Source organism: Guillardia theta, assembly GCF_000315625.1.
Source record: "Guillardia theta CCMP2712 unplaced genomic scaffold GUITHscaffold_4, whole genome shotgun sequence".
Classification (NCBI taxonomy): Eukaryota; class Cryptophyceae; order Pyrenomonadales; family Geminigeraceae; genus Guillardia; species Guillardia theta.
In genome coordinates this window covers 892,571-919,324 of record NW_005434670.1, presented here as the reverse complement: position 1 = coordinate 919,324, position 26,754 = coordinate 892,571, and the positions used below count along the sequence as shown (strand labels likewise).

At 54.1% G+C, this 26,754-nt stretch overlaps 9 protein-coding genes across 9 annotated transcripts; 5 read left to right on the top strand and 4 right to left on the bottom strand.

Annotated features, from left to right (window-relative positions):
• The first annotated feature begins 1,724 nt into the window (after window positions 1-1,724).
• Window positions 1,725-2,580, top strand: GUITHDRAFT_150171 (hypothetical protein). Its single transcript, XM_005841096.1, has 2 exons — window positions 1,725-2,277; window positions 2,325-2,580. The coding sequence occupies exon 1, from the start codon at window positions 1,861-1,863 to the stop codon at window positions 2,062-2,064; it is 204 nt and encodes a 67-aa protein (XP_005841153.1). The 5' UTR covers window positions 1,725-1,860; the 3' UTR covers window positions 2,065-2,277; window positions 2,325-2,580.
• A 2,092-nt stretch (window positions 2,581-4,672) lies between these two features.
• On the bottom strand, window positions 4,673-6,682 carry GUITHDRAFT_63812 (hypothetical protein; the record flags this gene model as incomplete). The annotated part of the gene is made up of 9 exons (XM_005841095.1): window positions 4,673-4,773; window positions 4,924-4,973; window positions 5,233-5,322; window positions 5,378-5,475; window positions 5,724-5,777; window positions 5,937-5,990; window positions 6,041-6,306; window positions 6,424-6,525; window positions 6,577-6,682. The coding sequence occupies 9 exons, from the start codon at window positions 6,680-6,682 to the stop codon at window positions 4,673-4,675; spliced, it is 921 nt and encodes a 306-aa protein (XP_005841152.1).
• A 909-nt stretch (window positions 6,683-7,591) lies between these two features.
• On the top strand, window positions 7,592-9,477 carry GUITHDRAFT_100420 (hypothetical protein; the record flags this gene model as incomplete). The annotated part of the gene is made up of 13 exons (XM_005841094.1): window positions 7,592-7,701; window positions 7,756-7,797; window positions 7,859-8,000; window positions 8,232-8,284; window positions 8,342-8,400; window positions 8,460-8,516; window positions 8,611-8,660; window positions 8,709-8,771; window positions 8,819-8,901; window positions 8,954-8,986; window positions 9,044-9,129; window positions 9,288-9,358; window positions 9,403-9,477. 13 exons carry the CDS (start codon window positions 7,592-7,594, stop codon window positions 9,475-9,477), a joined length of 924 nt encoding a protein of 307 aa, XP_005841151.1.
• A 115-nt stretch (window positions 9,478-9,592) lies between these two features.
• GUITHDRAFT_132566 (hypothetical protein) lies at window positions 9,593-11,606 on the bottom strand (the record flags this gene model as incomplete). Its single annotated transcript, XM_005841093.1, has 12 exons — window positions 9,593-9,624; window positions 9,666-9,745; window positions 9,793-9,843; window positions 9,946-10,106; window positions 10,163-10,199; window positions 10,248-10,336; window positions 10,386-10,541; window positions 10,594-10,650; window positions 10,712-10,896; window positions 11,166-11,226; window positions 11,272-11,494; window positions 11,569-11,606. 12 exons carry the CDS (start codon window positions 11,604-11,606, stop codon window positions 9,593-9,595), a joined length of 1,170 nt encoding a protein of 389 aa, XP_005841150.1.
• Window positions 11,607-12,068: 462 nt separating this feature from the next.
• Window positions 12,069-12,628, top strand: GUITHDRAFT_100418 (hypothetical protein; the record flags this gene model as incomplete). The annotated part of the gene is made up of 4 exons (XM_005841092.1): window positions 12,069-12,167; window positions 12,238-12,360; window positions 12,435-12,475; window positions 12,526-12,628. The coding sequence occupies 4 exons, from the start codon at window positions 12,069-12,071 to the stop codon at window positions 12,626-12,628; spliced, it is 366 nt and encodes a 121-aa protein (XP_005841149.1).
• A 432-nt stretch (window positions 12,629-13,060) lies between these two features.
• On the top strand, window positions 13,061-16,538 carry GUITHDRAFT_132564 (hypothetical protein; the record flags this gene model as incomplete). Its single annotated transcript, XM_005841091.1, has 18 exons — window positions 13,061-13,121; window positions 13,172-13,221; window positions 13,268-13,487; window positions 13,568-13,608; window positions 13,736-13,784; window positions 13,837-14,027; window positions 14,050-14,103; window positions 14,154-14,234; window positions 14,278-14,343; window positions 14,389-14,503; window positions 14,735-14,811; window positions 15,016-15,062; window positions 15,242-15,284; window positions 15,552-15,605; window positions 15,654-15,736; window positions 15,944-16,004; window positions 16,379-16,468; window positions 16,512-16,538. 18 exons carry the CDS (start codon window positions 13,061-13,063, stop codon window positions 16,536-16,538), a joined length of 1,410 nt encoding a protein of 469 aa, XP_005841148.1.
• Window positions 16,539-16,843: 305 nt separating this feature from the next.
• Window positions 16,844-18,080, bottom strand: GUITHDRAFT_132563 (hypothetical protein; the record flags this gene model as incomplete). Its single annotated transcript, XM_005841090.1, has 4 exons — window positions 16,844-16,888; window positions 16,943-17,682; window positions 17,736-17,967; window positions 18,021-18,080. The coding sequence occupies 4 exons, from the start codon at window positions 18,078-18,080 to the stop codon at window positions 16,844-16,846; spliced, it is 1,077 nt and encodes a 358-aa protein (XP_005841147.1).
• A 2,852-nt stretch (window positions 18,081-20,932) lies between these two features.
• GUITHDRAFT_100415 (hypothetical protein) lies at window positions 20,933-24,180 on the top strand (the record flags this gene model as incomplete). Its single annotated transcript, XM_005841089.1, has 5 exons — window positions 20,933-21,347; window positions 21,403-22,143; window positions 22,192-23,916; window positions 24,082-24,117; window positions 24,170-24,180. 5 exons carry the CDS (start codon window positions 20,933-20,935, stop codon window positions 24,178-24,180), a joined length of 2,928 nt encoding a protein of 975 aa, XP_005841146.1.
• Window positions 24,181-24,318: 138 nt separating this feature from the next.
• On the bottom strand, window positions 24,319-25,715 carry GUITHDRAFT_100414 (hypothetical protein; the record flags this gene model as incomplete). The annotated part of the gene is made up of 5 exons (XM_005841088.1): window positions 24,319-24,516; window positions 24,560-24,661; window positions 24,799-24,915; window positions 25,060-25,207; window positions 25,261-25,715. 5 exons carry the CDS (start codon window positions 25,713-25,715, stop codon window positions 24,319-24,321), a joined length of 1,020 nt encoding a protein of 339 aa, XP_005841145.1.
• Window positions 25,716-26,754: the final 1,039 nt, after the last annotated feature.

The following is a 26,754-nucleotide window of genomic DNA, read 5'->3' as shown; positions in this document are numbered from 1 at the left end:
AAATACTATGTGAAGATATAAGTAAATGGACTTATGGTGATAGGTATGCGATTTTACTGACCACATTGCTCTTCGTGACAAAACGGTGCAGGTGAAAGAAGGGTGGGGGCTGGGGCTGGGTGGTAAAGTCACAATCAGAATGGGGTCCATGACTGGAAAAAAGGGGGTAGGGCTCTACCAAGATATGGGTTACATCCAGTAGGGGTAGGGGTGGTTTATTGGTTGTAAATTTGTGGAAAAATGAGGGGTAATTACAAATATGCATGGGGGTAGGGGTGTACATATACGGGGTGGTAAAATGGGGTAGTGGACTGCTCTAATGGAACCCCGAGATCATGGCAGGCCTGGAGTAAACAGGGTTTGGGGAAGCGAAAGATGTCAGGAGAGGAACGCAAGGAGGGAGCAGGAGGGGAGGGGGGATGAAATGATAGCATGGAGGGGGAAGGGGGACAAAGAACAGGGGAGAGAAAGTGCAGGAGAGTGATGATAGGGAATTGGTGATAGAGGGCTGAAAATGTAGTGGCCGGCAAGAAGAGAAGAAAAGCACACTGAGGCATGAATACTTGACGTAGACTGGTGGAGGCTGGGGGTGAAATGGGAACGGACGAGGAGAGTGTTGTTGGAGCCTGTAACGGAACGCATGACATGAACGAATGGGAAACGACTGACAGTGATTGGCAGATTGAGTCAAGAAAGTTTGACGCCTGGGGATGTAAATGATTAGCCGTGTACAGACATTTGTTGCGCAACAGACATCAGAGTTCTGGAAATAATCTTTTCAGCATTGCCGCAGAGAATCTTTGAGAATCTTTTGCAGGCAACAGGTTATTGGGGAGTCGAACATGGTTTAGACTTAACCTGGTTTGACTCACCATCGCGAGCATCGCAACATCTCAAATGTCGAAGCGAGCTGGTATCGGTCTTGGGCTTGCAGAGCCCAATCTCGTCGTGCAGTATGTTGTCAACGGCGGGTCAGCAGCAGAGTCGAAGTTCTTTGACAAAGGAGATAGACTTATCGCTGTAGACAGGTAGCCTTTGTTGCTTGCTGCGGACGTTGTGAGGGGGGGTTGGCTGTGCTGTGTTGTTGTGCAGGCGTTCGAGGTGCTTGAGCCTCTGATTCTCCTTGTTTCTCTCCTGCAGGAAGGACATTCAAGGGATGAGATTGAAGAACGTGGCAGGACTCATAGTTGGAGAGGAGGGGACGGAAGTCGAGATCACAGTATTGAAGCTTTCGACCGGGGAAGAGGAGTCGATCAAATTGATCAGGAGGGGAACAAATGCGAAGCCTGGCACTCCGGCATACGTGCCAAGACAGATTTCTCCGAGAGAGGAATCGAGCAAGGCCGAGATTCCAGCTCCAGCTCCAGCTCCAGCTCCAGCCCCTGCTCCTGCTCCTGCTCCCCTGCCCCCTCCGGAGAAGATCAGGATAGGAAAGGTTTTCTTTGAGCCTGCAGCTGGACACGAATTCCCTGCGGACACGTCATGGATGACACACACAGTCACGCTCAGGTGCGAGCACGCAGCTGCAACGATCAAGTACACGCTGGATGGGGTGGATCCATCGCCGGCCTCGCCGGACGGGCTGATCTATCAAGGAGGAGGCATCAAGGTGGATTGCTGCTGCTGCTGCGAGCTGTTGGGATCCTCTGATGATGCTCGTCCCCAGATCTCCAAGGACACGGTGGTGAGAGTCGTTGCCTTCGTGGAGGACAAGAACTCTCCGATGGGTTGGGCATGCTCAGGTTGGAATTATCACCTCTTCCTCTTGTTGTTCCCAGTCGCTCGTTTTTCTATCTCTTTCTGCTGCCTGCTCCTGGCCTCGTGTGTGCACCTCTGTCCCGATCCTCGTCCTCGAGTCCCATGGCTCCTCTGCTTGGACTGTCTCTGATCCTGTTGTGCTCTGCTCTCAGATGTCGCTGTGGCGGAATATCGCATCGCTCCGCCTCCTCCACCAATCAAAGCCGAGAGCCCCGTTCCTCCCGACCCTCCTCCACGACTTCCTTCTCTTCCTTTCAGTCCCGAGGATGCAGAAGAATCTGTGGAGAAGTCGGCCCTGCCTGCTGAGGATGGAGAAGGGACGGTGAGGACATGGCAGTGGAGGTTGGGAGCAGGGGATGAGCAGAAAGGAGACGCGAAAAATATAGAAAAGGAGGAGACGGAAAGGAGGAGATCAAATGAAGATGAGGGGTGGTCGACTGGTTTTCACTGCATCTTTAGGAGGAGGAAGTGGCCGGTGGTGATGTCGAAGAGAAAGTCGAGAAGCCAGAAGTCGTTCCCGTGCGTCGCTTGCTTCTCCTACTTTCTATCTGATTGGTTGTCTATAGAGTCAAACCAAAGACATCAAGAAGAGCCCGAGCCTGACGAGACATGTAAGCTGATACAATGCTCGTCTGTCCCGCTCCTCCCTCCCTGCTCTCTCATGTGCAGTTATTTTGCTCTCGATCTTTGTGACGTATGCTGTCCTGTGTGACCGGGTATTGTACTTTTGTTTTTATCCTACCTTCTTCTCCTACTCTGGTTGACTCTCGTTTACACATCCTGTCTTCAGTCCTCAAGCAACTACAGCCACATCAAGTCGAGATTGTTTGCAAGCACAATCTCGGTGGCAATGAAAGATGTCCGGTCGAGAAGCGTTCATGTCTTGTCGTCTTCGGTGCCAGATTTGAGAGAGGTAAATTCGATCATCATTTTTATCATCGCCATCACCATCACCACTATTCGCCTTCTTTTCTGTTGTCCTCGAATTTGTTTGTCTTGTATTTGTAAATTACATAACCAATTCCATCTTCATTTCCATAATCATGAAATGATAACGAGTTTTATGATGAATTTTTCCGCCATTTCATCGTGATTATTTTCTTTTGATATTGTTTGCCACCCTATAGTCAAATTTTCAATGATGCTTTCACTTTTTCAACTTGTGAATGACGCTTTCAAGTTTTCTTCATTCGTTTGCTTGCCCTCACTTTCAAATCTGATTGCGACATCTCACTTCAGGCCCTTCTCTCCCGCTGCAGCTCGACGAGGGTCAGCAACGAGGAGGCGGAGAGCTTGTGAGTGTTGAGACGAGGAGGATGCGAAGGCTGACAGCGCACGAGCAGATCGTTGACGAGCAGGAGGGCAACGGTCGACGCAACCAGCGTGACGAAGGGGGACAAGGTATCCTTCCTCCTCGTCCTCCTCGTCCTCGTCCTCGTCCCCCCCCCCCTCCTCCTCCTCCTCCCTATCTACCTCCTCCCCCTCCTCCACCTCCACCACCTCCTCAACATGTTCTCGTTCTCCTCATCCTCCGCCACCACGATCCTTCTGCATTTCCTGCTCATAGTCCGTCAACTTGCTCGTCTCTCTCCCTCGACCTCTTGTCATGCTCCTTTTCTCGAAGCTGAGCGATCCTTTCAAGGTGCTGAGGAGCTTCAGAGAGAAGGCAGCGAGCGAGATCGCTTCCTCCATCCCCCTGTCACTTTTGCATGGCCTGGACCCGGAGCAGGAGGAAAACCGCAGGAGGGCTCTGAAAATTGCAAGCAAGTCCAGCTTTCCTCGGTACGAGCCCTCCGAGACTCCCTCCCTTTCTTCTCCTCTGGTTTATCCTCTCTGTCCCTCCTTCAGCTGCTCTTCTCGTTCCTCCCTCTGTCATGTTTTCTCCTTGCCTTCTGTCCTACAGGGGCCCCTCCCTATTTCCCTTCTTTGCTTGCTAGCTCGCTCGCTGGCTCGCTCGCTCCCTTCCCCCTAACCATCATTCCAGGGCAAGCTCTGGCCCTGAGATCCACAAGAAGTCAGTCATTCAAAGTTCCCCCAAACTCTCCCGAACGCGGTGAAGCCTCAGCCAGCAGCTTTGCCTGCTCCCTTCACACCCTCACCCTCCCTGCCTGTCCCTCGTTGATTGATTGCCCGCATGTGTTTGATGTTGCGATCGACCTCATTGTTGTGCTCCTGACCTTTTTACAGGAAACTCTCACAACTGGAACTTTTGTCGTCTCAGGTGAATATGCTTCCTTCTTTTTCTCTCCATTTCTCTTGCTGTTCTTGTGATTGTTCTGCTATCAACTGAGGCTTTTCCCCTTTTCGTGTCTCATCATTCCATTAGGTTCAAGCGTCACACAGCTTTTCTCTGCGCCTTCCCGTTCTTAACCAGGTTTTGTCTTGCCTCTTTCCTCCCTGTCCTGTTCTTTCCTTTTCCCTTCCTCTCTTCCTCCCTCCTGCTCTCAACCCGCTTCCTCCCCTGAACTGTTAGCAGACTCTGCCAAAGAGGGGGAAGGAGCCCAACTCTTTATTTCTGCTTGAGGGGAAAGGCGCGCACGCGCAACTGTAGCATGCGGAGGAGAGGGAGGAGGCGTAGGGTTGTACATATAAGATTCTTTGAACACGATGAAGATCGTCATGCACGTTGGAGAAGGACGATACAGGAGGTGGAGATGAATGTTCATGTAGAGAAGAACAGTCGTCCTTCCAAACCTAGCAGAATCTCGCCGTGTCTTGCGTGACTACACAGAGAGATGCTGTTTTCCTCCTATTCGCTGGTTGGTCCCAGACCTTCAGTGTTCGAGCAGACAGATGCTGATTACAGACTGCAAGCTCCCGTCATTTTCATCCTCGCCCCCCCGCCCCCGTCCCCTTCCTCTCCTCATCTGACCCACTGGACCATCTCATCCCCCTCCTCCTCCTCTACAAATCATCAACACTGGCATAATCCTGTCACCTTGTGATGCCCATTGAAGGAGCAGATCGCTTCCCCCTGCGCGACGTTCCAACTTCGAGCCGAATTATCTGACGATCCTGACCAGATTTTAGTTCCTTTCCCTCTCCTCTCCCCACAACTCCCGCCCATACACACATCCAATCTCCATTTCCCTTCTCCTTCCCTCTCCCTCCCATTCCCCCTTCCTCTTCACCATCTTCACCCTCCTCCTCTTCTGCAACACCCACCCGTGAAGAGAAAGTTGGAGTCTCCTGAAAACTCAACGTCCCATACCCACCTGATCGTTCAACGTGACAAGAAGCAAACAGCAATTTAACGAGGGTCTCCTCTCTCCCTCTCCCCTTCCTCCTCTCCCCCTATCGTCTCTCCTATGTCATCCCTCATCCCTTGAGACGCCATCAAAACCACACACAACCATGTAGCTGTTTGCTAACAGCACATGTCTTTCCTCAGCCTCTGTCCACCACCTCCTCCTCCTCTTCCTCCTCCTCTGTCCCCCTCTCCTCTCATCCCAACTTCCTCCACCATCGCTTCACCTCTGGTGAGCACTCAGGGTGTGCACGTGCTCGAAGCTGGGTAGCGACCAAATCTTGGCCGTGTTGTCACCTGCCCCCGTCGCCATGTACCTGCACACTCTCCTCACGTGCTGCCCAATGGTCGGAAAGCAAGACGAAGGCTCACTTGGAGTTGGAGCTGACGGCCGTCCGGAGGATAAAAGTCTTGTGCGCGTCTATCTGAACCAGCGGCTCCAAGCTCAGGTCACACGTTGTCTTCCTCTCCTCCCTTGGAGGCTCTTTCTTCTCCTCCTCCTTAGCCGTTACTTTTCCCTCTCCTCCCTCTCCCTCCTCCTCCTTTTCCCCCTCAGCCCCTTTGCTCTTCTGGTCCCCTGCATGGAACACATCACACTTCACACAAATTCCCCCCTCCTCCTCCTCCGCCCCCTGCTTCTGCTCCCTCCTCCTCCTCCCTCCCACCACTCCTCACCATTCGTTGCCTTCTCCCTGCTGCCGACTGTCGAGGACACAACAGGGTCAAGCCGCCACACGAAGCAAGTGCCATTGTTATTGGCTGCAACCAACATCTGACGGGGAGGAAATCAGGAGACGGGAGACAGGAATAGGAGGGAGACGAGGAGAGAGAAGAGCATAGCAGGAGAAAGAGCGATGGGTGGAGGAAGCGGCGGAGGATGTAGAAGAATTTCACGAGGGCAAGGAGGGAACAAGGTGTTGAGAAGACTCACGGAGCTATCAGGAGTTATGCTGCAGCTTCGTATCCCAACTTCAGCCTCAGGCACCTGAGTTTCCTCCTGTCACATCCCACAGAATCTCAACCCCCTCCACCCACCATCTCCCTCAGGCACTTCCTCGCCCGGACATCCCAGATTCGAATGTGCCCGTCGTTGTCCCCGGACACGACGATGTGCTGGCAGGGATGGAGGGCAAGGGAGCTGCATGGAGCTGCATGGCTGAAGTCGATGACCGACTTTCCTTGACGGAGGTCCCAGAACTTTACCAGGCAATCTTCTCCGCACGAGTAGAGGCCCGTCCCGAAGCTGTCGAAGACCACCGAAGTGACGTTCTTGGTATGCCCCATGAGCTCTGAAAGGTGGCCTGGAGACAGGATGAGTCTTCAATGCACCGCAGACTCTCCCCCCTCCCTCCCTTCCTCCCCATCCTCGTTCGCTCCCTCCCTCCCTCCCTCCCTCCCTCCCTCCCTCTCTCCTCTACCGTTGGACGCGAAGTCCGTCTTGTAGATGCGGATCAGAGGGTGGGCAGCAACAGCCAACCACTTCTTATTGGGTGAGACCCGCAGCAAGTTGATGTGGGAGTCTGCAGCAGGAGCTTCAGGAACGCAGAAGGAGGTTTCACGTTCAGCCATACCCGGGAACTGAAGGGTCCGAGCACAGGCGCCATTGTGAACGTCCCACAACTTGATGCTGTGATCGTAGCCCCCGGTGATCAAGAAGACGTTCTTGCTCTTAGTCATTCTTGTGTGTGCTATGACATGAACTGACGGGAGGTTTGACGGCTGAAGAAATCAACACAAATGAGTAGACGACCCCTATGGCTTGATCACTGTTATCTAATTCTTCAGCCACCTAGTTCCAACCTGATCTTTCACGTTTCTCCGTTCTTGTTCTCTCTCGATCTCGCTTTTCTGGGCATACCTCACCTGCCCTCCAATTTCATCCATGCCTGCCCTCTCTTTATATCTTTTTACGCTTTTTCTCTCCACCCTTCCTCTCTCCACGCCCCCCGTCCTCCACAGCGTCTGTCCTGTCCTGTCCTGCCATTGTCATGTCATATCCTGCCCTGCCCTGCCCGGCCCGGCCCTGCCCGGCCCTGCCCTGCCCTCTTCCTCCCATCTCCTTCCAACAAAAATTCCGCAGCAGGGCATCGAAGAGGAACGACATTGAAGATGAGAGGGGATGAGGGCGATGGTCATCGTATCCATAATTGGCTAAAACATTTGTATCGTTATTGAGTAATAGTTAAAAGGCGTGCTGGCCACCAGGGTAGTCCGCAATGTCCCCAGCCACTGGGAGGCAGGAGGTAGAGGGGGCAGAAGGAGGCGGGGGAGAGCAGCAGGGGCAGGAGCAAGACGTGCCCGCAGGAGGATCAGGAGACAAGCGAGACAAGACCCATGGCGGAGCAGAAGCTCACTGGTGGAGCAGAGTGAAAGACGCGCATGTGTCACGGAGGGGAGAGGGCGAGAGTTTGATATCCATCTTCAACGTGCCATGGCATCGGAGAATGCAAACAGCAGCCGTTGCTTCCTTCGTATATGCCCTCCCAGTCTCGCTCGGCTGTATGTGGTATGAAAGTAGATCTTCTCTTCAGATGTTTGTGATCGTTGGGTTGACCCGGGCCTGCATGCAGGACATCGCTTACGCTGATGTTCGCTCCTCTCGTCAACGTCTTCATGGCAGCGTACCTCGTCCACATCTTCCGAGACAAGTCTCCAACAACAGGATCAAAGAAGTCCGACTGGTTCCGTCGACTGAGGTGTCGCCTGCGCCTCACAGGAGGAGGGGGTCACTCACAGTGGTGATTGAGCAGCTGGTGGAAACATTTCGGCGAGTATTTCCCGATCTCGCTCATGTAAGTCAGAAATTCTCTCTCCTCGCACCTGCGATCTGCTGTGGTTGATTGTGGACGGCAGACCGACAGCCCAGCTCGACCCCGAGCAGAAGTACATTTTTGGGTACCATCCCCATGGGATCATCAGCTTTGGAGCGATCGCGACGTTCGGGACCGAGGGCGTCGGTTTCTCGGAGATCTTCAAGGGGATTGACGTGCACCTTGTGAGGAAGAGAGTTCCTCCCTCTTGTCAAGAGTGTGCTCTCCTCTTCCTCCTCCTCCTCCTCCTCCTCCTCCTCTTCCTCCTCGTCCTCCTCCCGCTCCTCCTCCTCCTCCCTTCTCTCCTCCTCCTTCTCTCTTCTCCCTCCTCCACCTTTTCCTTCTCACCATTACGACCACGACCACCACGACCAAGAGCATCTCTTTTTGTCTCGGATGATTTGTTCGCGGCCCAGGTCACCCTGCCAATCAACTTCAGGGTCCCTTTCTTGAGAGAAGTCTGGCTGAGGTAGAGCCTCGTGACCTCGCGCCAGTCCCCTCTGACTCGCGTCATCTGCGATCGCAGACTCGGGATTTGCGATTCTTCCAAGGAAACTTTCCGCAACATCCTCTCTAAGGGGAGCGGTAGCCCCTCCCTCCTGCCTCATTCCCTCCCGCCTCCTCATGGCAGTTTTGTGCCTCAGGGTCTGCGATAGCACTAGTTGTCGGTGGAGCAAATGAGTCCCTCTCAGCAGAACCAGGTGAAGACCCTTCACATTCTCCTCTTCCTCCTCTTCTCTTCCTTCTCCTGCTCACCCTCCTCTTCTCTTCCTTCTCCTTCTCACTCTCACCCAGGAACCATGGGAGATCTCACTCTCTGCAAACGACGAGGCTTTGTCCGTCAGGTCTGGATATCGGTGTCTATCTACGCTCGTGACATCATCACGTTGCAGGCGCTCTTGTACGATGCTTGTCTAGTCCCTGTCCTGGGGTTTGGTGAGACCGACGTGTTTGCGGTCTGTTCTTGTTGCCAATGGCCCAGCCAGTCACGGATGCCGCGCAGGTGGCGAAGTGGCCAGCTGTGAAGAGATTACAAGAGAAACTGCAGAAGACTATGGGGTTTGCCATGCCCATCTTCCATGGCCGGTCAGTCGCTAGGAGCTCACAAGCATGCTCCCTGACTTTACATGCCGACCAGAGGGATTTTTCAGAAGGCGTTCGGCCTGCTCCCGTGAGCACAAGTGCGCTTGCTGTCGTCCTGCTCCTGATCGCTCTCCTGTCTGTGCAGGTTCCGAAAGCCGATCCATGTTGTGGTGGGGCGACCGCTGAACTTGAAGGAGATCGACTCGCGTGCTCGAGAGGCGGCGGAGAAAGGTTGAAGCTGTTGGCGAGGATGGTCGGGAGGACAAGGAAGGGAAGAGAAGGGTGGGGTGGGGTGGAGACTGAGGCAATGGGAGGATAGTGAATGGGTGACTGTTGGAGGGTGGAGGAGAGAGGGAAATTTTCCTGTCTGTTGACTTATGGGATTGCAGGAGAGAAGTGGTTGTCGCAGGACCCAGAGGGGATGGAACTAGTCGAGCGATGCCATGCGGCCTACGTGAAGGTGGGCCTTCGACTAGAGTCTCCTCCTACCTGATGCTGAGCCAGGAGCTCCAACGGACTTATGATGATTTCAAAGATCTCATCTACTGCCATCGCACGTCCTCGATGCGGATCCGATGAGCCTGACTGCATGCTCCCCCTAGTGCAGTGAATGAAGTGCGATTGCAATTCTCTTCTCGAGTTCACTAGCAATGTTCTCTTGATTGTAATCAGTGTGAACCTTCAAGGAGAACGATCATTCTTGCTCGACGTTCATCGCTTCCAGGCCTGCAGCACCTCATCATACAAGGTAGACATGCATCTTTGACATGTACAGCGGAAGTGCATCGCTAGCGAGGCCTCCTCCTCCTCCATGTAAATCCTCTCCGTCACTGACATCTTGTTCTTCCTGCACTGCAACTTCACATCCTCATGCTCAATCTCTCCACCGCTGACCTCATCAGCGCAACCATCCGATCCTTCTCATCTCCCACCCACTTCCTTCTCCTGCAGCCCGCAGGTATGAGACCTTCATGCGAGCAGCCTTGAAGTGCCCCTGCGCTCAACCAACCTGTCGCGCCATTGCCTCGGCGTTCCATGCAGGAAGACCTTGAGGGCTCGATCTCTCCGATGCTCCTGCATGCCCGACAGATCTGACGGGCGCGCATGTCAGCCGGAACGAACGCGTTGTCACTGCCATCACTCTCTATAATCTCAGGATGCGTTAGGTATGCTCCCCGGCTGTTCAGTCCCGCGTCCACGTAGTGAACCTGAGGGGTTTCTCACGCAGGCAGAGACAGACGCAGCTACAGCACTCGATGCACACCTCGTCTATCAGCACTCGCTTCTCCGAATCGTCTTGGCTGCAGCGAGCATTTGAGGTGAACAAAGGAACTTGCCTGTGCACGGACCTGTTTCCATTGCTCATATCCCCATCTTCCTGGAGCTGGAGCTCAGATGAAGACGACTTGGCTGTCCCTGCAGACAACTCCGCAAGCATCTGCATCATCATTCACATGAATCCTCTACATCAGGACTTGTGAGCTGACCTGATTCAGAACTACCCCTCCTTTGCTGAACCCCACGAGTACGGTTCGTCCTAGGTCGCAGAGCTCTTTCTCGATCTCTGGGACCGAGCGCATCGTCGATCGCAGCAAAGAGGAAAGCTGTAGCAGCGCCTTCCCTTGCTGTGCATAACCTTTCGTCTGCAAGCCATCCTCTTGTTAGCCGTGTATCCTGGGGAAAGAAGGTTCATACCGGCTCTCCCGACCTTGTCGATTCCATGAAGTTGTCAAAGCAGGACCAGACTCCGTCCTGATTTGCAAAACAATCAAGTCAGTCAAGTCAGTCCATGAGGTAAGATAATCACATGTACCTGAACGCGGGTCGGCTCAATCACAAACACGTTGACGCACTCGTTCCCAACAGTAAAGTTCTGAGATCCTCTCGCAGGGCTCTTGAACTTTTCTTGCAGCAGCGCGATGATGTTCTCAGGCTTGCTTAGCCTTAGAATGTCTTCGTCATCTGCTGTAAGAGCAAGAATCATCATGATTGATAATACTGAATGAACCATCGAACGAACTAACGATAAACGGACAGATCAGTAGAACTGATCACTTGCTACATTGCAGGGCCGTACACGTGCGCATCGGGCCGGTATCAAAGAGATTATAGCACTTGCAGCACGCTCATTGCAGGATCATCAAAGGACGAGTGCCGTGAGAATAGATAGGGCGAGTACCTGTAGCACTGTTGGCAATGTCGTCACACTCTGACGGAACGAGGGCGACGAGTCAGTCATCGAGCCACCAAGACAGGTAAGACATCACTGTCTCCTCCGAAGAACACCACAGTTGATGCCGGTGTGTTGGACTTAATCGAGTACCATACCTGCCATCGCAGTCACGGCAGAACAATCCCCTGCCCGGTCCCCACCATGTCTGTTCCAAAAGTTCCTCTCGCCCTCATACTTCCCGCAGCCTCCACACGGACTTGCTTGATGGATCTCGCATGCACGCGCGTGCTGCTCTCGCTCATCCCCCGCATGCTGCCCATCATCGCCGCCATCATCGCTGCCGCTGCTCCTCCGATCCTCATCGCCCACGCAGCATTGTGGAATGCGCTTTGCGATCCCTGGCCAGGGCTACAACTTGAGTCCCTGCCCGGCCCGAGGCAGGCCCGGCCCCGAGTGAATCTGTAACCGCTAATAACGTCTCTTGGTCCTACCGTTACCTATTCTCAACGGTTGCGACCAAACCTCGAGCAGCCATGACGCTGAAGCGTGAAAGGTGAGGAGAGGAGACGGGGCGAGGAAGAGGGAGGGACAGAGGAAGACGAAGTCGAGGAGATGCACTGGTGTGCGCCTGCATGCGTGTGTTGGTGGAGGACGAAGAGGGATGGGGCCAGTGGATCGAAGGATGGGGAAGGAGGGAAGGCAAACGTTGGAAAGGGGGGATAGGTGGGGAGGGGTGTCAAAGGAAGGGGGAAAGACGGAGGGGATGTTGAAAGAGGGGCTGAAAACTTAATTCTGACCGTCGATTCAACTTCTCCGCTCCATCCTTGTCGAAAAGCTCTATGCAAATAATAGTCCTGTCTGCTCTGATTTGCGTGGTCTGTTGTGCTTTATGTATCTCCAAGATGTTCTGGAGATGCGCATGCATATTGTGCATGATGATTGAGTTCTGGAGCTGCTCATCCACACCTGTGAATTAGTCCGACCGGCTCACGATGGAATGTTCAGGGTTTTCGCCCTGGCCAAGGGTATGCGCGGAAAGAGCAAGAACTGTTTCAAGGTTGCTATTGGTCAAGTGCAAGAGGCTTTAGAGCATCAGGTGATGTCATTTCGTGTCTGTCGTCTTTGTCGTCTACCTTCGACGCTTCTGCGCTGACAGCAGCATTCAGTACGTCCACCGCAAGCTGATTAAGCGCGACACGCGGTCCTTGTGGATACAGAGGATAAACGCGGCGTCGAGAGAGCACGGGATGAAGTATGCAGAATTCATCCATGGCATGAAACTCGCCAACGTGGAGCTCAATCGCAAGGCAAGTCGATCACACAAGTTCTGCGGGGAAAGCAGCAGCTGACCTGCTCCTATCAGGTCCTCTCTGACCTCGCAATCACGGAGCCTGCTGCCTTCCGGTGCCCTCGCTTCCTTGCTACCTCCTTCTTCCTGCTGACGTTGTGTGCAGGCTGGTGGCGGAGACCGCAAAGCAATCGCTCATAGAGAAGTATGCCGCTGCGAGGGAGCAGGTGATGCGAGAGCGCGAGGCCCAGAAGGAACAAAAGAAGTAAATGCTAGCTCAATGAATCTACTCCCCTCCTTCTCTAGCGTCTTCCCCCCCTCCTCTCTAGCGTCTTTAACTTCTCTGGACCATCTCCAGCTCCTTCCTCTACTCGTTTACGGAAGCGCAACCAACTGGTTGACTATGTTCTGATTCCTTGGGACTCCCTTGCCCCTCTCGCCTCCCCTCCCCTCCCCTCCCCTCCTCTCGCCTCCCCTCCCATCCCCTCCCATCCCCTCCTCTACGGGGTCTCGTTGCTCATCAGAAACCCTTGCCGCATTCCTGTCATCTTCCCCTTCCCTCTCTCCATCCTGATCCCTCCTTCTTTCCGTCCTGCCCCACTCGTGGTGAGTAAAAAATCTCCCCGATCCCCCCGGGGCCACCAGCCCGAGCGAGGGCGGCAGGGATCGTCGCATGGCGTTGAGCGACTGAACGACCGATCATGATGAAGCTCCTGCTCCTCCTCCTCACCGTCTCCTCACTCTGGCCCGCGCCATGCCCAGGTCTTCCTTGCATTTCGCTTCCTCCTCCCTCACGATCGATGGCCTGCCAGGGCTCCTGGTGCAGCGCCCGCTGCCATGGCGGACAAGCAGCATGTGGAGGGTAAGAGGAGGCAGACCCTGTGAGCTCCTGATGTCCATGCTGGAAGGGAGGCGGCATGGAGAGCGCCATCGCGCTGCGCATGTCGGGCGACGAGAACCACTCTTCGATGAGGATAACAGGGAAGGGAGACTCGATGAGGGAGTACAAGCTGCGGACGAAGGTGGCTAGGGGAGGGCAGCAGCTGGACGGGTGGACCACCGACCCGCTAGGAAGGAGCTTCGTCAACCCTCCTGTGTACAGGGCGTCGACCATCACATACCCATCAAGTGAGGAGGAGCGGAGGAGGAGGAGGAGGAGGAGGAGGAGGAGGAGGAAAGAGAGAAAAATCAGCATGACATTGCGGCAGTGAGCGCACTAAGGGAGGCACTCAAGGACTATCCTTTCCGTGTACGTCTTCTCTCCTTCGTCTTCTCTCCTTCGTCTTCTCTCCTTCCAGGAGCATTTCTTGCTGCGCCTCCTTCGCATTCCTCCTCTGTTGCTTCCCATTCCTGTCCTCCCTTACGCTACCTGCCAGGGCCTGTCGTACGGAAGGCATGGGACACCGACATCGTTCGCTCTGGAGGGTGAAGGAGGAAGCAGCAGAGGAGGATGAGGCGAGACTGACGGCGCCTGCAGAAGCTTTCGCTATCCTCGAAGGAGGAGACAACGCGTGCGTCGTCTCCTCAGGGCTGGCCGCCATCAACGCAGGTGCCCCGTCCTCCATCGCCCGCGCTCCAGTCATGTGCCGTGCTCATGCAGCGATCTTGGCGTTTGTCTCAGCAGGGGACCACATCCTCGTGAGCAAGGAGACTCTCTTCCTCCTCCTAGTGAGCGCTTCCCTTCCCCCAGGTCTCTGACGGCGTCTACGACCCCACCAGAGGCTTCTGTGACAAGTTCCTCAAGGTGAGCATGCGAGCAGCTGTTGCGTTCCAGCGGCTCACCGGGGCTGCCAGCGCTTCGGCGTCTCGACGACTTACTTTGACCCGCTGTCCACTGGAGAAGAGCTGGGGAACGCCATCCAGCCCAACACCAGGGTGAGATAAGCTCGCTCCCCCTCCAGGCGTCAAGGCCCGGCAGGTCCTCTTCCTCGAGAGCCCGAGCTCCCTGTCGTTCGAGATTCACGACTTTGAGGCTCTGACCCGGGTCCTGCTGCGGTTCCTGCTGGGGAGGTGCTGAGCGTTGACCCAGGTAGCGCGGGAAAGGAACGTGGTGGTGGTGGCGGACAACACCTACGGCCCTGGTCTGTTCAGGCCGATGGAATGGGGGGCGCATGTCAGCATCAACGCAGCGACAAAGTACATCAGTGAGTCCTCTTTCCTTTTGTATCAAGCCACCACACACACAAACCTCCTCCTCCTCCTCCTCCTTCTCCTCCTCCTCCTCCTCCTCCTCCTCCTCCTCCTCATCCTCCTCCTCTTCCTCCTCCTTTCATGGCATCTCTCTCTCCCTCCCTCTTCCCTTCGATCCTTCGTTCATAGCCTTCCTGCCCATGCTCCAGCTCTTCCGTTCCCACTCTTCTCAGCTCGGTGAGCAGGCGGGCACAGTGACGTCATGATCGGACTCCTGGCATGCTCGAAGGACACCTACCGAAGGGTCAAGAGGTCCGTCCAGGTGCTGCGGGATCAACTTGTCCATCCCCCCCCCCCCCTGCCGCCGCCCTCCTCTTCCTTCTCTTCCTCGCCTCCTTCCTCCTCCTCCCCGTAGTAGTCTCCTTCCTCGTCCTCTCCTGTAGTAGTCTCCTTCCTCGTCCTCGGGAGTCCTTCCTCCTCCCTCTCCCCTTTCATCCTCCTTACTCTTCTCCTCACATGCTATCAGCAACTTGGCTGTCCAGCAGGACCGGATGACTGCTACCTGGCGCTCAGGTTTAGACCCGCAGCCACCTTCCTGCTACGTCCAATTCCTGAACCAAATCTCACCTCCTCCTCCCCCTTCTCCTCGTCTTGCCCGTACTCGTCAGTCATCCTTCCCCATCGTCGTCGTTGCTCTCGTCCCCCCCTTCGTCCTTCCCCTCCTCCTCGCCGCGTCCTCTCACTGCCTGCAGAGGCTTCCGGACTCTGTCTGTGCGGATGAAAGCTCACGAGGAGGTACCTGAGCTTTCTCGACAACTGTCGCATGACGGAGGTGGGAAAGTCAGCCTTGACAGTCGCGCGATGGTTGTTGGATCGGGACGAAGTCGCTCGTGTGGTCCACCCAGGTCCGTCTCCTCCTCCTCCTCCTCCTCCTCCTCCTCCTCCTCCTCCTCCTCCTCCTCCTCCTCCTCCTCCTCCTCCTCCTCATCCTCCTCCTCCTCCTCCTTCAGTGAGCCACATGGGCTGACTTCCTTGCTACAAGCCCTTCCATCCCACCCTCAGCACCATCTCTGGCAGAAGTACTTCTCCGGCTCCTCTGGACTGTTCACCTTCCAGGTAGCAGTGAGATGGGCGAGATTCGAGCGCCGCTGATGCGACTCCCAGCTCAAGGACGTGTTTTCCCAAGAACAGGTCGACACTTTCTGCGACAGTCTCAGCTTGTTCGAGATCGGATACTCGTGGGGAGGGTGAGGGAACAGCTTGCTCCGAAAGAGTTGAAACACCTCGTTCCATCTTACTTCCCCGCTCTCACTCCTCTCTCTTTCTCGCACCTCCCGGCTGCTTCTCGCTCCTGTTCCTCCCCTCGCTATTATTGCCTCCCTGCTGTTTTCTCATCATTCTTCTCATTCTCTTCGTCGAACTTCTCTCTCCATCTCAATCTCATCCTTGATCAGGTACGAAAGTCTGGTGCTGCCATGCGACATTTCTTCAGTTCGGTCGGTCGTTCCTTGGGAGGTCAGTGCGGGTGCGAGATACAGGGCAACACGCTAGGGCAGCATTGTGAGGCAAGGAGAGTTGAGATGCAGTACAGGAGGAGGAAGGAGTTGGTGATCACAGTGAAGATGTGGAAAGCGAGGCCAAAGAGGATTACGATTGAAGGAAGAGATTCGATGTTTAGCTCCGTGGGCATTTGTCAGCCAATCTTCTCTGGCATCGTATAGCACAGTATGACATGACATGATATGATATGATATGATATGACATGACATGATATGATATGATATGATATGATATAATATGATATGATACGGTACGATGTAGTGTAGTATAGTCTGTTCCGCTACATTTGTTCTGCATACCTCAGTCTCGATCTCAATCTCTTGCGTCAGTATGGCGATGGTTACGGCGCGACAATCCGGTTGCACATCGGCTTAGAGGACGTGGAGGATCTGATTCAAGATCTGCAAAGAGCCTTCGAGGTAAAGCAATCTCATCTGCTCGTGAATGACTTCACAGTCGCAGATGATGGGAGCGCCGGGCAAGGAATGAGTCGAACATTTGAGCGAGCCGTGTTCATACTAGTTCTCTTGCTGATGCCGCACGACCGATGCGATCAATTCACCATTTGACTTCAAAAGTCAGTGAGACTTGTCAAGACTTGAGGTTGTAGCCCGACCCTCGTATGAGATTACATCTTGATCAGTTTAATCTCTTTGCAAGTCATGCCCCAGAGCGGTTTGAGCGGTTTGCCGCTCTGCTCGGTTCGGCTTACGACACTATCCTCATGCTCTATCGACAACTCTGGCATATAGACATGTTAATTGTACATTCCTCAAGCTTCTGAACCTCAACAATCATGCAAGGGCACTCGGTCTCAAGGCCGCGAACCTCGTGTTTACCTGCCAAGATTGTCATCGCGCGGCCCAGCTAGAGGAAACGAGCTCAATTCTTACCACCAAGGAGGGCTGCGGTATATCATCCTCCTCTATCGCATCGAAGGGCTCCAGGGAATATGCTTCGGCCTCTCCCTTGACGCTAGTTGTTTCTCCTCCCTTGCCCTCACACTGCTGGAACCCGTCGAAGCCTGGGAAGAACGAGAGGCAGCTCCGCTCGCTGTCCTTGCCCCTAACCTCCAGGATGTTCAATCGCTCATTCTCGTCCTGCTCGCTCATCTCAAACCCTTCTTGCGAGTTCCAATCGGTCCCGAAGAAATTATCAACTGCGTCGTCCCACAGCGACTTGGACGTGGACGAGTCATCCTTCATGTCGTATGCCTCCTCCTTGACCGAAACTGAAGCTTGAGTCGCTTGCTGGATAGTAGCCGTCGAGACAGAGCGAACCGTGTCCTGTACTACAGCTTTGACAGCAGCAGGATTTTGACATGAGCTGAGTGCAGGCTTTACGTCCGCTACAGAGATGCTGGGGAGGCCAAGCTGAGTACACTCAGCTTCATTTCGTGCTGTCAAAGTTCCAATCTTGTCGCCGAATGACTTCATTTGGTTACCTCGCCATGCGTAAGGCAACCAGCCATCATGAAATCGCCTGCAGACTCCAAGGAACTTATCCAGCGAGCAATCCATGGCGAAGCAAGGAAACTGTTTGCACAGGATCGCCCAGCTCTCCTTCAACTCTTTGAGCTGCTCTGGATCGTCGGGACTCTTCCAGACCCTGTTGCTGAAGAGGAAGAGCCCAGCTGCGCACTGGAAGTCAGCCGCCATCCAGCGCACTAGCATCACAACTCTTCACCTTTGGTGGGGTCGAACCGGCACGGTCGAGCTCCCTTCCTCCGGTCCCGCATCTTTGTGAACCCCTTCTTGTCCAAACACTTGGTGAACTCCACCTCGGACACGCCATGGCGACCACAATGGACGTCCTTCAGTCGCACACAGGAAGGGCAGCATTGCGCCAGCGCAGCGTACATGCTGTACGTCCCTGTCCTAGCGACCACGTCGTTTACGTTCATGGTGCTCTTTGAAACCTGCCAGCCTGATTCAGAGGAAGGAGAAGAGATGAGATGAACGAATCCCTCACCGCTGATGCGAAACACATACCGAGCAGCTTGTTCTCAGGAGATGCCATCGGCCTTACCATGCTTTCCAACTGTCACTTGCGGTCCGAAATCGTATCCACGGAAGTCAGATAAGGGGGAGGGATTTGCCACCACAAACGATCTGCGATGTTGCCGCACGTTTGATCTGAGCGCCAAGACTGCAAGTGCGCGAATAGATGAGAAGAGACAGTTTGCCGATGTGCCGGCCCAAGGGTCAGCCAGTGCCAGGCAACCAAAGAAGTCTCAAGTTGATGAGGAAGGTTGGTCTTGGGGGAGCAGGGAAGAGTTTTCTCTGATGCGATCAGTCGGAGGAGGAAGCAGGGGGAGAGCAGCACAGAGACGCCAAGAAGTTAGAGGATAAGAAGGTTGCGCGTAAGGGATGAAGAGTGTAAATACGCGAAAACCGCAGGGGAGGGGTCGCCCGGACGCAGGAGATTCCCCGGAGGAGGAGGATGCAACCCATTGCAGTTGATGGGGTGGGGTGAAGAAGCATGGGGTATAGGTCACCGGGTCAAGGGTGGGGTAGTGATAAAGGTAGGTGGGCGCCATTTTTTTCAATGGATTCCAGATCAAATGGTGGGTCAGTCTCAGGGCAATTGAAGGGTGGTGATGATCGAGGGTAGTTGGAGATTTAGTTGAATTGGAGCTAAAGGTGGAGGGTGGGTGGATGGGAGGGGTGGTCGGGGGGGGATTGGGGAAAGTGATCATTGAAAGGATGGACTTTCACATACTAAATAATTATTTTTGAATTGTAAAATTAATTTAAAGGGAAATAGTTCGATATTATGAGAGCCCCCTCGGACCCGGGGGCCTAGGAAGCTCGTAGGGGGGTAAACCAGCAAAATATTTCAAATGAATCCCTCAAATTTTGGCTTCAATATTGAATATTGCAAGAAGGGGTTCAATGGTCGCACACGTTCCCCCTCCAGTTCAGAACTGTATTTCCGCCAGAGGTTCCCATCTTCAAGGAGCCTTCAACCCCTACCTCCCTCCGGCCCCCCTGATCCCCTGCTGTTCTGCGGTCCGCGCTCAATGCCTTCTCTCTCAGTCAAACCCAATGAAGTTACGTCTCCTCGTCACTCCCGCAAAAAGAAGTCGGCCACCCACCCCCACCGCAAAACCGTTAGATCCGCCTCCCTCCAAAGATATAAAAGGCAAGTTTTAGGGTCAGCACTGGGGGATTTTAAAAAAGGACCCTACCGTGAGTGATCGGATCCGGAGCCGCGCCCGCCGGCGGCCCGGCCCGGCCAGGCTCCGAGACGGCGTCGGTCACTACTGAGTAAGTTTGGGGGACAGCAGTTCACGGTTGGCAGGATTAGGTTTGGTTCTCGGGCGGCTGTCTTTCTCAGGCTTCTCGCCGTTTTCAAGCCTCCTCGAGTCTCCTGATTGTCCTCGTACTGATCGGATCGGACTCCGCCGGATCTTGATGGAACGTATGCCAGCCGTGCCAGAGTCAGATAGCGCCGAGTTCACAAAAACTGAGTCTCCTGTAAACCAAGACGACTTACGTGTCGAGGCGTCACGGCATGGTGGGACGAAGAGGGGCCCTAAGTTCCTAGCCGTCTTGCTAAGGCGTCCTCTCATCATGGGGCCCGGCGCGGCATGTCACGGTCTGTCGGATGCTTGTTTTGTGTGCATTAAACTCGGTCTTGAGCAAAAACTGTCTTGTTACGGTAAGGTCGATCACGGTGATATCTGCGTGACTTTGGACTAGTACAAGTCTAACAAACTTGAACTTCGGAAGTTGTATTCCGTCCAGGCTTCAAGGTTCAACCGTTATGGGCCCGGCCCCGATATTCCGAAGAACTCAGACGGTGAAAGCTTGCGACAGCCGGGCCGGCGGAGCCTCGGAACGGTTGAACTGTCAACCCCAATCCCGGAGTCCTCAGTGCCACTGTGACTGCCGGGTAGGATACTGACTCAGGCTCGGTACTGTAGTCACTGACCCGCGGCGGCTTTACTCAGTTAGTAACCGGCGCGCGATGTCCGCCGCGGCCGCCCGGCAATGCACCGCGTGTCCGTCACCAGGCCGTGACGTGCTGGTAGGCCAGCCCGGCCCGGTGATCGTGATAACAGGCTACCGTACGGCGCGCAGGCCGGATTGGATCAAACCCCGGGAGTCCGAGCGGATCTATCCGATCATGAAAGTGGGCCGGGCCGCCGCCGGACTCGGACCGTCCGGCTGCGGCCTTTGGATGACCCACCCCCCACACCGTGACTGACAAGTCACTGTGACACCCCGCTGTTGACTGCCCGCCTGCGGGGGTGGCAGCCACGGTACTACGGTACGTAGTACCCACCCTACTGAGTGTCTGGCGCGCCATATCCCTGCAGCGGCGGCAGTATGTCGACACCACCCCTACCCCCGTGTCCTCTTCAGTCTGCGAATTGGCCACCCCATCTGTCTATTGAAAGTACCCCACCCCCTTATTACACTCCATGCAATATACTGATGATGGTTTTTGAAGGGAGGCTCATTTGGATTCTCGCAGATGAGTATTTCCTAACCTCCTCTTCACTATCTCATCTCTACATTTGAAACGTTTAGATCAATTTTGGGACAACTTCAAAGGATTTCACAGTTTCAATGCATCTTTGAGGAATTTTTTCTTCACTGAGGTCGTCAAAAATGAAGCAGCCTGGGAAGTAAAACAGCGGAAGATTGAGTGTTGGATGGCAGAGACGTCGCTATGATGAGAGTCAAAACCATGCTTGATTGATCTTACCCGATACAGGAGCGGGCAGATCGGCAGCTCAGTGAAGTTCGGACGCAAAAGGGCTGGTGGGCATGAGGACTATGCAGTGACAGGTCGCTTTACCGATCCTCGCTCCATCCTCCAGGTTCCAACTTCATCCTCCGCCCTTGCTCTGAAACAGGAATAATTCACTAGCAATGTACGTAGCATCAAGACCTCTCATGGTTTCCAGGTCGCACCGCCTGAGCAGTGCCCACCTATCGCTCGCTTACGATAAGAACGCGGAAATGATGCCCAGGCGAGAAGTCTGCACGAAAGATTCGGAAGTCCAGCTCCTGAATGGAAGTCTGGAGTTCCAGCCCAGACGTATTGCACTGACTCCTGACATGCTGGCCATCGCATGGGAGAATGGCGACCAAATAGTGGACTATATTCCTTTGCATGACATCGTTGGTGTGCAACGTGCTTCCATCGAGGACTGGGCAAAGCCAGAGGAGAGGGCTGAAGTCGAGTACTTTGACACCAACGCAAAGGTGCTGAGACGACAAGCAAAGCTGGTGGTCGAGTCCGGGCGTCCCCTGAGAGAGTTCAAAGTAAGCACAGCCAAGGACGGTAAGAATCGCCGGGCCCCAGGTGTGCTGGTGATCTGACGTTTGATGCCTGGCAGGGTACAACTCGGGCCATACCTACATCTTCCAGACTCGCTCAGAGTCCGAGTGTCAAGATTGGATCTCCACTATCACAGAATTAGCCGAGGTCGCATTGAAGAGATGGAAAAAGAAGCACAGGATCAAGAGGCTGCAGAATCGCCTTTCTCTCTTCTACAACTCCAAACGGATGCAAGTTGTTGTGGCTATTATGATAGCTTTGAACTTCGCTTCCACCGCTACCCTGTTGCAGATGAGGCCTGAGTTGAACGAAGAGCCATACGATCCACAAGTGTTGCAGTGGCTAGAACAGATCGATCAAATCTTCACGATTCTTTTCACCTTAGAGCTCCTTTTGAACATATCTGCGCATTGGTTCAAGAGCTTCGTAAGCAATGGCTGGAACTTGTTCGATGCTTTCATCATCACCATCTCTCTTGTAAGCTTGGGCCCCATACAGCTCCCGTTCTTCAAAGCTTTTCGTATCATGAGAGCATTCAGAATTCTTCGACTCTTTGGAAAGCTTCAATCTCTCAGGTTACTCACAAACGCATTGACCGCTTCTCTTATTCCTGTCGCAAATGCTATGCTGGTAAGAATTTGCGTTTCCACTGGCAGAAATCTAACAAGCGACCAGATTGCAGTGTTCGTGACGTCCATTTTCGCGGTCCTTGGCGTCAACTTTTTTTCAGAAAAAGATCCAGAGAATTGGAAAACGTTTCTAAAAGCAATGTTTGCACTCTTCCAAGCAGCGACGCTAGGTCTTCTCTATTGTTTACAGTGAGGGTTTCTTGATGCTGTTTCACCAGACAACTGGGCCGAGAAAGCACGAAAACTGTTCCGAGCAGACGGCACTATCGAGCCAGGGCCTGCACTGTTCTTCGTCTTCTTCCTTATCATTGTTGCTTTCACCCTCGTGCCGGTGGTAGTCGCAGTGCTGATCGACAATTTCACATCAGCCGTCCGCACTGAAAGAGAATCTCTGATGTCAGAAAAGCTGTCACGCTTGACTGCAGGTGTTGAGGCACATTCGCTAGACCCCCTGCTGCGGACCCTCATGAATTCGCAATCACAAGCAGACTTCAAGAAGCGAATTCAGAACATTTTCAAGAAGCTGGATATTGACAATTCGGGAGGACTCACACATCAGGAGGTATACGAAGGCTTGCGAAAGATGAATTTCATCCCACCCATCAAGATTTCGAATGAAGAATTTCGTTCCCTCACGCAAGATAAGAAGATGTGCAACGAGAAGGGAGAGCTAGACCTCCCAGCCTTCGAGAAAGTCATGATCCTCCAAATGAAGCTGTTCGCCGAGCGTCAACTTGGTCAGATGACAGTGACTGCTGATGATCACACCGCCATCATGATGCTGGGAATCAAAAGTTTATTATTTGCACAGCGTGACGATTCTGCGGAGGAAAAGGTCGAAACGAAGGCCAAAGATTCGAATTTCAAGAGGCTCGAGTCATCTGAAAGGAGGTCACCGATTTGCAAAGCCATCGAACCAAAGCGTGATCATTACAACTCTCCTGCTAATCGAAACAACATGATAGAGTTCTTGGACAACTGCTCCAACCTTGTCTACCAGTGCTTTCACGAGCTGGAGTCCAGCAGCGGCAGCTCAGACCATCATGCTCTGTCTCTGCATCTCCGAGCGTTGGAATCCATGATCAAGGCGCAGAAGAGGATGGTCTCAAGGATGAATACACCCACAGAGCTGCAGGAAGAGAGGATCGTACCGCTCACTGCCAGGACTGCTTCCTCCAATCCTTGGCCCTTCACACCAAGGAGACTGAGAGACAAGAGCTTGAGCCTCGAGACGGGGGTTGTTCGGACGTTCCGAGAGAACTTCCGCAGCAGGAGCAATCTCGACGTGCCCCTGGCATCTGCTCGCAGCGAGTTCAGACATGTGGCTGAACAAGCTGCGACTGATAGTGGGGAGGAAGTGCGATCTGCGCGCATGTCGAGGAGAAGTGCGAGCCTGGGGTCGATCGATCGCTCCAAGAAGCCGCAGCAAGGTGCCGAGGTGCTGCACCCGCAGGACCTGTTCGACTCCGATGTGTTGCGCGGGGAGCAAGAGTATGGCAATGCTCACCAGAGACCTCACGAGGATGAGGAACCTGAGGGTCGAGCGCGTGCTCAGGACTTGCCAAGGCAAGCTGTGCATGAAGTTGCCGACGACCATGCAGAAACCTCCGAGCCTCGGCGCCACCATAGCGAGAAGCATCAGCACAGCGGCAACGGCAACGATGTTCGTCCGTCGTCAAACGCAAAGGATGGCAGGCATTCTCGCTCTCCCAACTCTCGTCGAGCAAAGCCAGTGGAGGGCGCACACCCGCACCACTCTCGGATCTCGCTGGATGGGGAGAGAAGGGAGCCGCACAAGTTGAACGGGCAGCTGCAGGCCTGGCGAGATCGTCTCGGGCTCGTGGACATCCAAGAAAAAGAGTCAAAAGAGACCAAGATGAATCACCACAGGGAGAGAAAGAGCGTCGAGAGAGCACTAAACGACAGGCGTGCAGCAAGATTAGGTTTGTTTCGATGAGTTGCTGCTGCTGATGCCGGATGATGAGGATAATGATGACGATAGTGTTGATTTTGTTGATGAGGATGATGACGAAGATGCATTTTTGTTGATGATGAAGCAAGAGGAAAAGAGTAGAAGCAAACAACTGAAACCTTGTTTGTTTGAGCAGGAAGCAACGACATAGTTTACGTGGACGGCAATGGAGGTCCGTGATGACGTGTACATCAAGCATCATAAGATGACGTGATGGTTTGCAGCCGTACCTTAGAGCAAGGTACTCTCAATGAAGGTCAAGTCACTTTCATTGTCGAGCAGTCGGAAAGGCATCACCAAGTACAGTCAAACTTGCCTCCTGCCGCTCTGTGCACCATGTGCCTGGAGCATCGATATGCCCCGTCTTCGTTGCTCAGCTAGGAGGCCGAGCATTGACTTCAAGGATGGCATCTCCCCACCTTGACAGCGCTCGCTTCATCTCCTCCTCCACCAACTTGTGCACGGTGCGGAGTGAGTGGAGGATGCCGACGAAGCAGACGATCCTCATGACAAGGTGCCCGTACAGTGCGAACAAGTAGACGAGACTGAACTGCATGTTCCTCGCATCGTTCTGTGATGGAGGTCAAGGCGATGAGAACACGATCTCGAGTCACCTTGTAAGCATCGTAGATGACAGAGCAGAACCCGCCAATGCCAACGACTATCAGTCCACACATGAAGAAGTCGAAGATGCTGGACCATCTCGTCCCATGCCACTGTAAATCATAATCATCAAATACATCATCATCATCATCTACAACATCATCTACAACATCATCTACATCTATATCACAATCATCTTGAGCATCCAAGTGCACGTTGATCCTCGTTAGAGGGCACGGAGGTGATTTACCTGTGGAGTCCATTCGCAAGCACGATAGAGCCGATGTTCGATCCCCGTGGTGTAGGAGAGAAGACCGCCAAGAACGACCAGACACACACATGTGACTGTCGTCAGAACCTCCTGCACCTGCGCGCAGAATCAATCTCCCTCCTGCTCCATCTGACAGGCAGCAGTGGAACGTATCAAGACAGGCAGCAGTGGAACGTATCTGAGTCCATGTACGTCTGCCGATGGAGTGTGGAGCAGACAACGATTTGTTTGTATCCTTACCTTGTAAGAGTTGCAGTATTCTGCAAACGCCGTCCGCCGCAGGTTGTACTTGTAGCGGCAGGAGTCGCACTGATAGTACGATTGCGGGTTGTTGCTCACGGCTCGCCATCGGTTCAGACATGCGACATGGACGTACCGCATGCTCCCCCTGCTGCAGGTCAGAGCGGGCGAGTGAGAGGGGAGCAAGGGAGCTAACTTGACCTGCAGAGGCACGGAGAAAACAATCTTTGGTCGCCAGGCCCGTTGTGCTCGCCATGGCAGATGCGGCAAGTCGGAACTTCTTCGTCTGTCTGCGATGTTTGGGAGGTCTCTGCGGGCCGATATGGGGAGGAGAAGGAAGAGAGATTAGCAGGAGTGTATCCTCGTGGCTCAGGCATCGAGCCGGTCACGGAGTTGGCATAGTCAACCCGCTTCATCGCTAAAAAGACCGTCGGCGACTTGCTCACCCCGCTTCCCAGCAGAGTCTCCTCCTCGTCCAAGATTCGTCCGGCATGGACGAGTCGCTGGAGAGCTGCCGGACCGAATCCCTTCCCTTCCAGACGTCGCTTCATGATCCCAACTGTGTCCCACGTCCCAAGATCGAGGAGAGTCTCTTTTCCTGAAGCCAGTTCCTTCACCCTCACCTGTACCCTGCTCCCTCCATTGTTGTCCTCCATCTTCAACGTACTCCTGCACAGTAGTTGAGCAACAGGTTGGACTCATCTCTCTACTTTGTGAATCTTCCGCTTCTTCATCTTGCCTTCTCAAAGGGTTCTTGCATACTTTGCTCGCTCAAATGCTCACTGCTATTATCCGCCAACATGAGGCGGGCAAGTCAAAGAGCAGGATGGTTGCGTTGTTTCCTGCTTTCATCTCAACTTCCTCATCCAATCTCTGAGCCTCTTGCTCGCGTCTCCTCCTCGTATTTGGGGCTCTTCCCCTTCCCCTTCCCTTTCCACCTTCATCTTCATCTTCCTCTTCCTCTTCCTCTTTGCTACGCTGGCTTTGGAAGGGACATTGCTTGCACTCCAGCTGTAGGCCCTCGTCTCCACTCGTACCCTGCCCGGGCCGGGCGATTATCGGGCCCCCCAGGGGAGTCCGAGCCCCGGCGGCAGCCGGGCGATCGGATCATGCCACGGATCGGATCCCGGCGGGCGATCCCTGGGTCTGGGGCCCGGGGTGATCCGATCGGATCACTGCCACGGTGACTCGACCGTCGGCGACTGAGCCGCGGCCCGGCGCACCGTCGGACGCGGCTCCAGGCCCCGGTTCGGAGTCGGGGAGCGGCTGAGACTCCAACCACCGTAATGGAGACGGTGCCTAGTCCGATTTGACTCAGTAAAGCCTTTGAAGTCCGATCCCGGCCGGGCAGTTGATGGAACGTATGCCAGCCGTGCCAGTCAGATAGCGCCGAGTTAACAAAAACTCTCCTGTAAACCAAGACGACTTACGTGGCGAGGCGGCATGTAGTACATGGGATGAAGAGGGGACTTTCCTAGCCGTCTTGTTAAGGTCCTCTCATGTCTGGATGCTTGGGTTTCACATCCTAGCATACAGTCTATGTCTCATGTGCTCCTCAATACTGGTTTTGTGTGCATTAAACTCGGTCTTGAGCAAAAACTGTCTTGTTACAACTAAGGTCGATGTGATATCTGCGTGACTTTGGACTAGTACCGACCGACGTATAACTTGCCATCGGTTATGGGCCCCGATTAC

Excerpts from the sequence above, each read along its gene's own strand:
- GUITHDRAFT_150171 (XM_005841096.1), top strand. The coding sequence starts at position 1,861 with ATGGCTCCTCTGCTTGGACTGTCTCTGATCCTGTTGTGCTCTGCTCTC.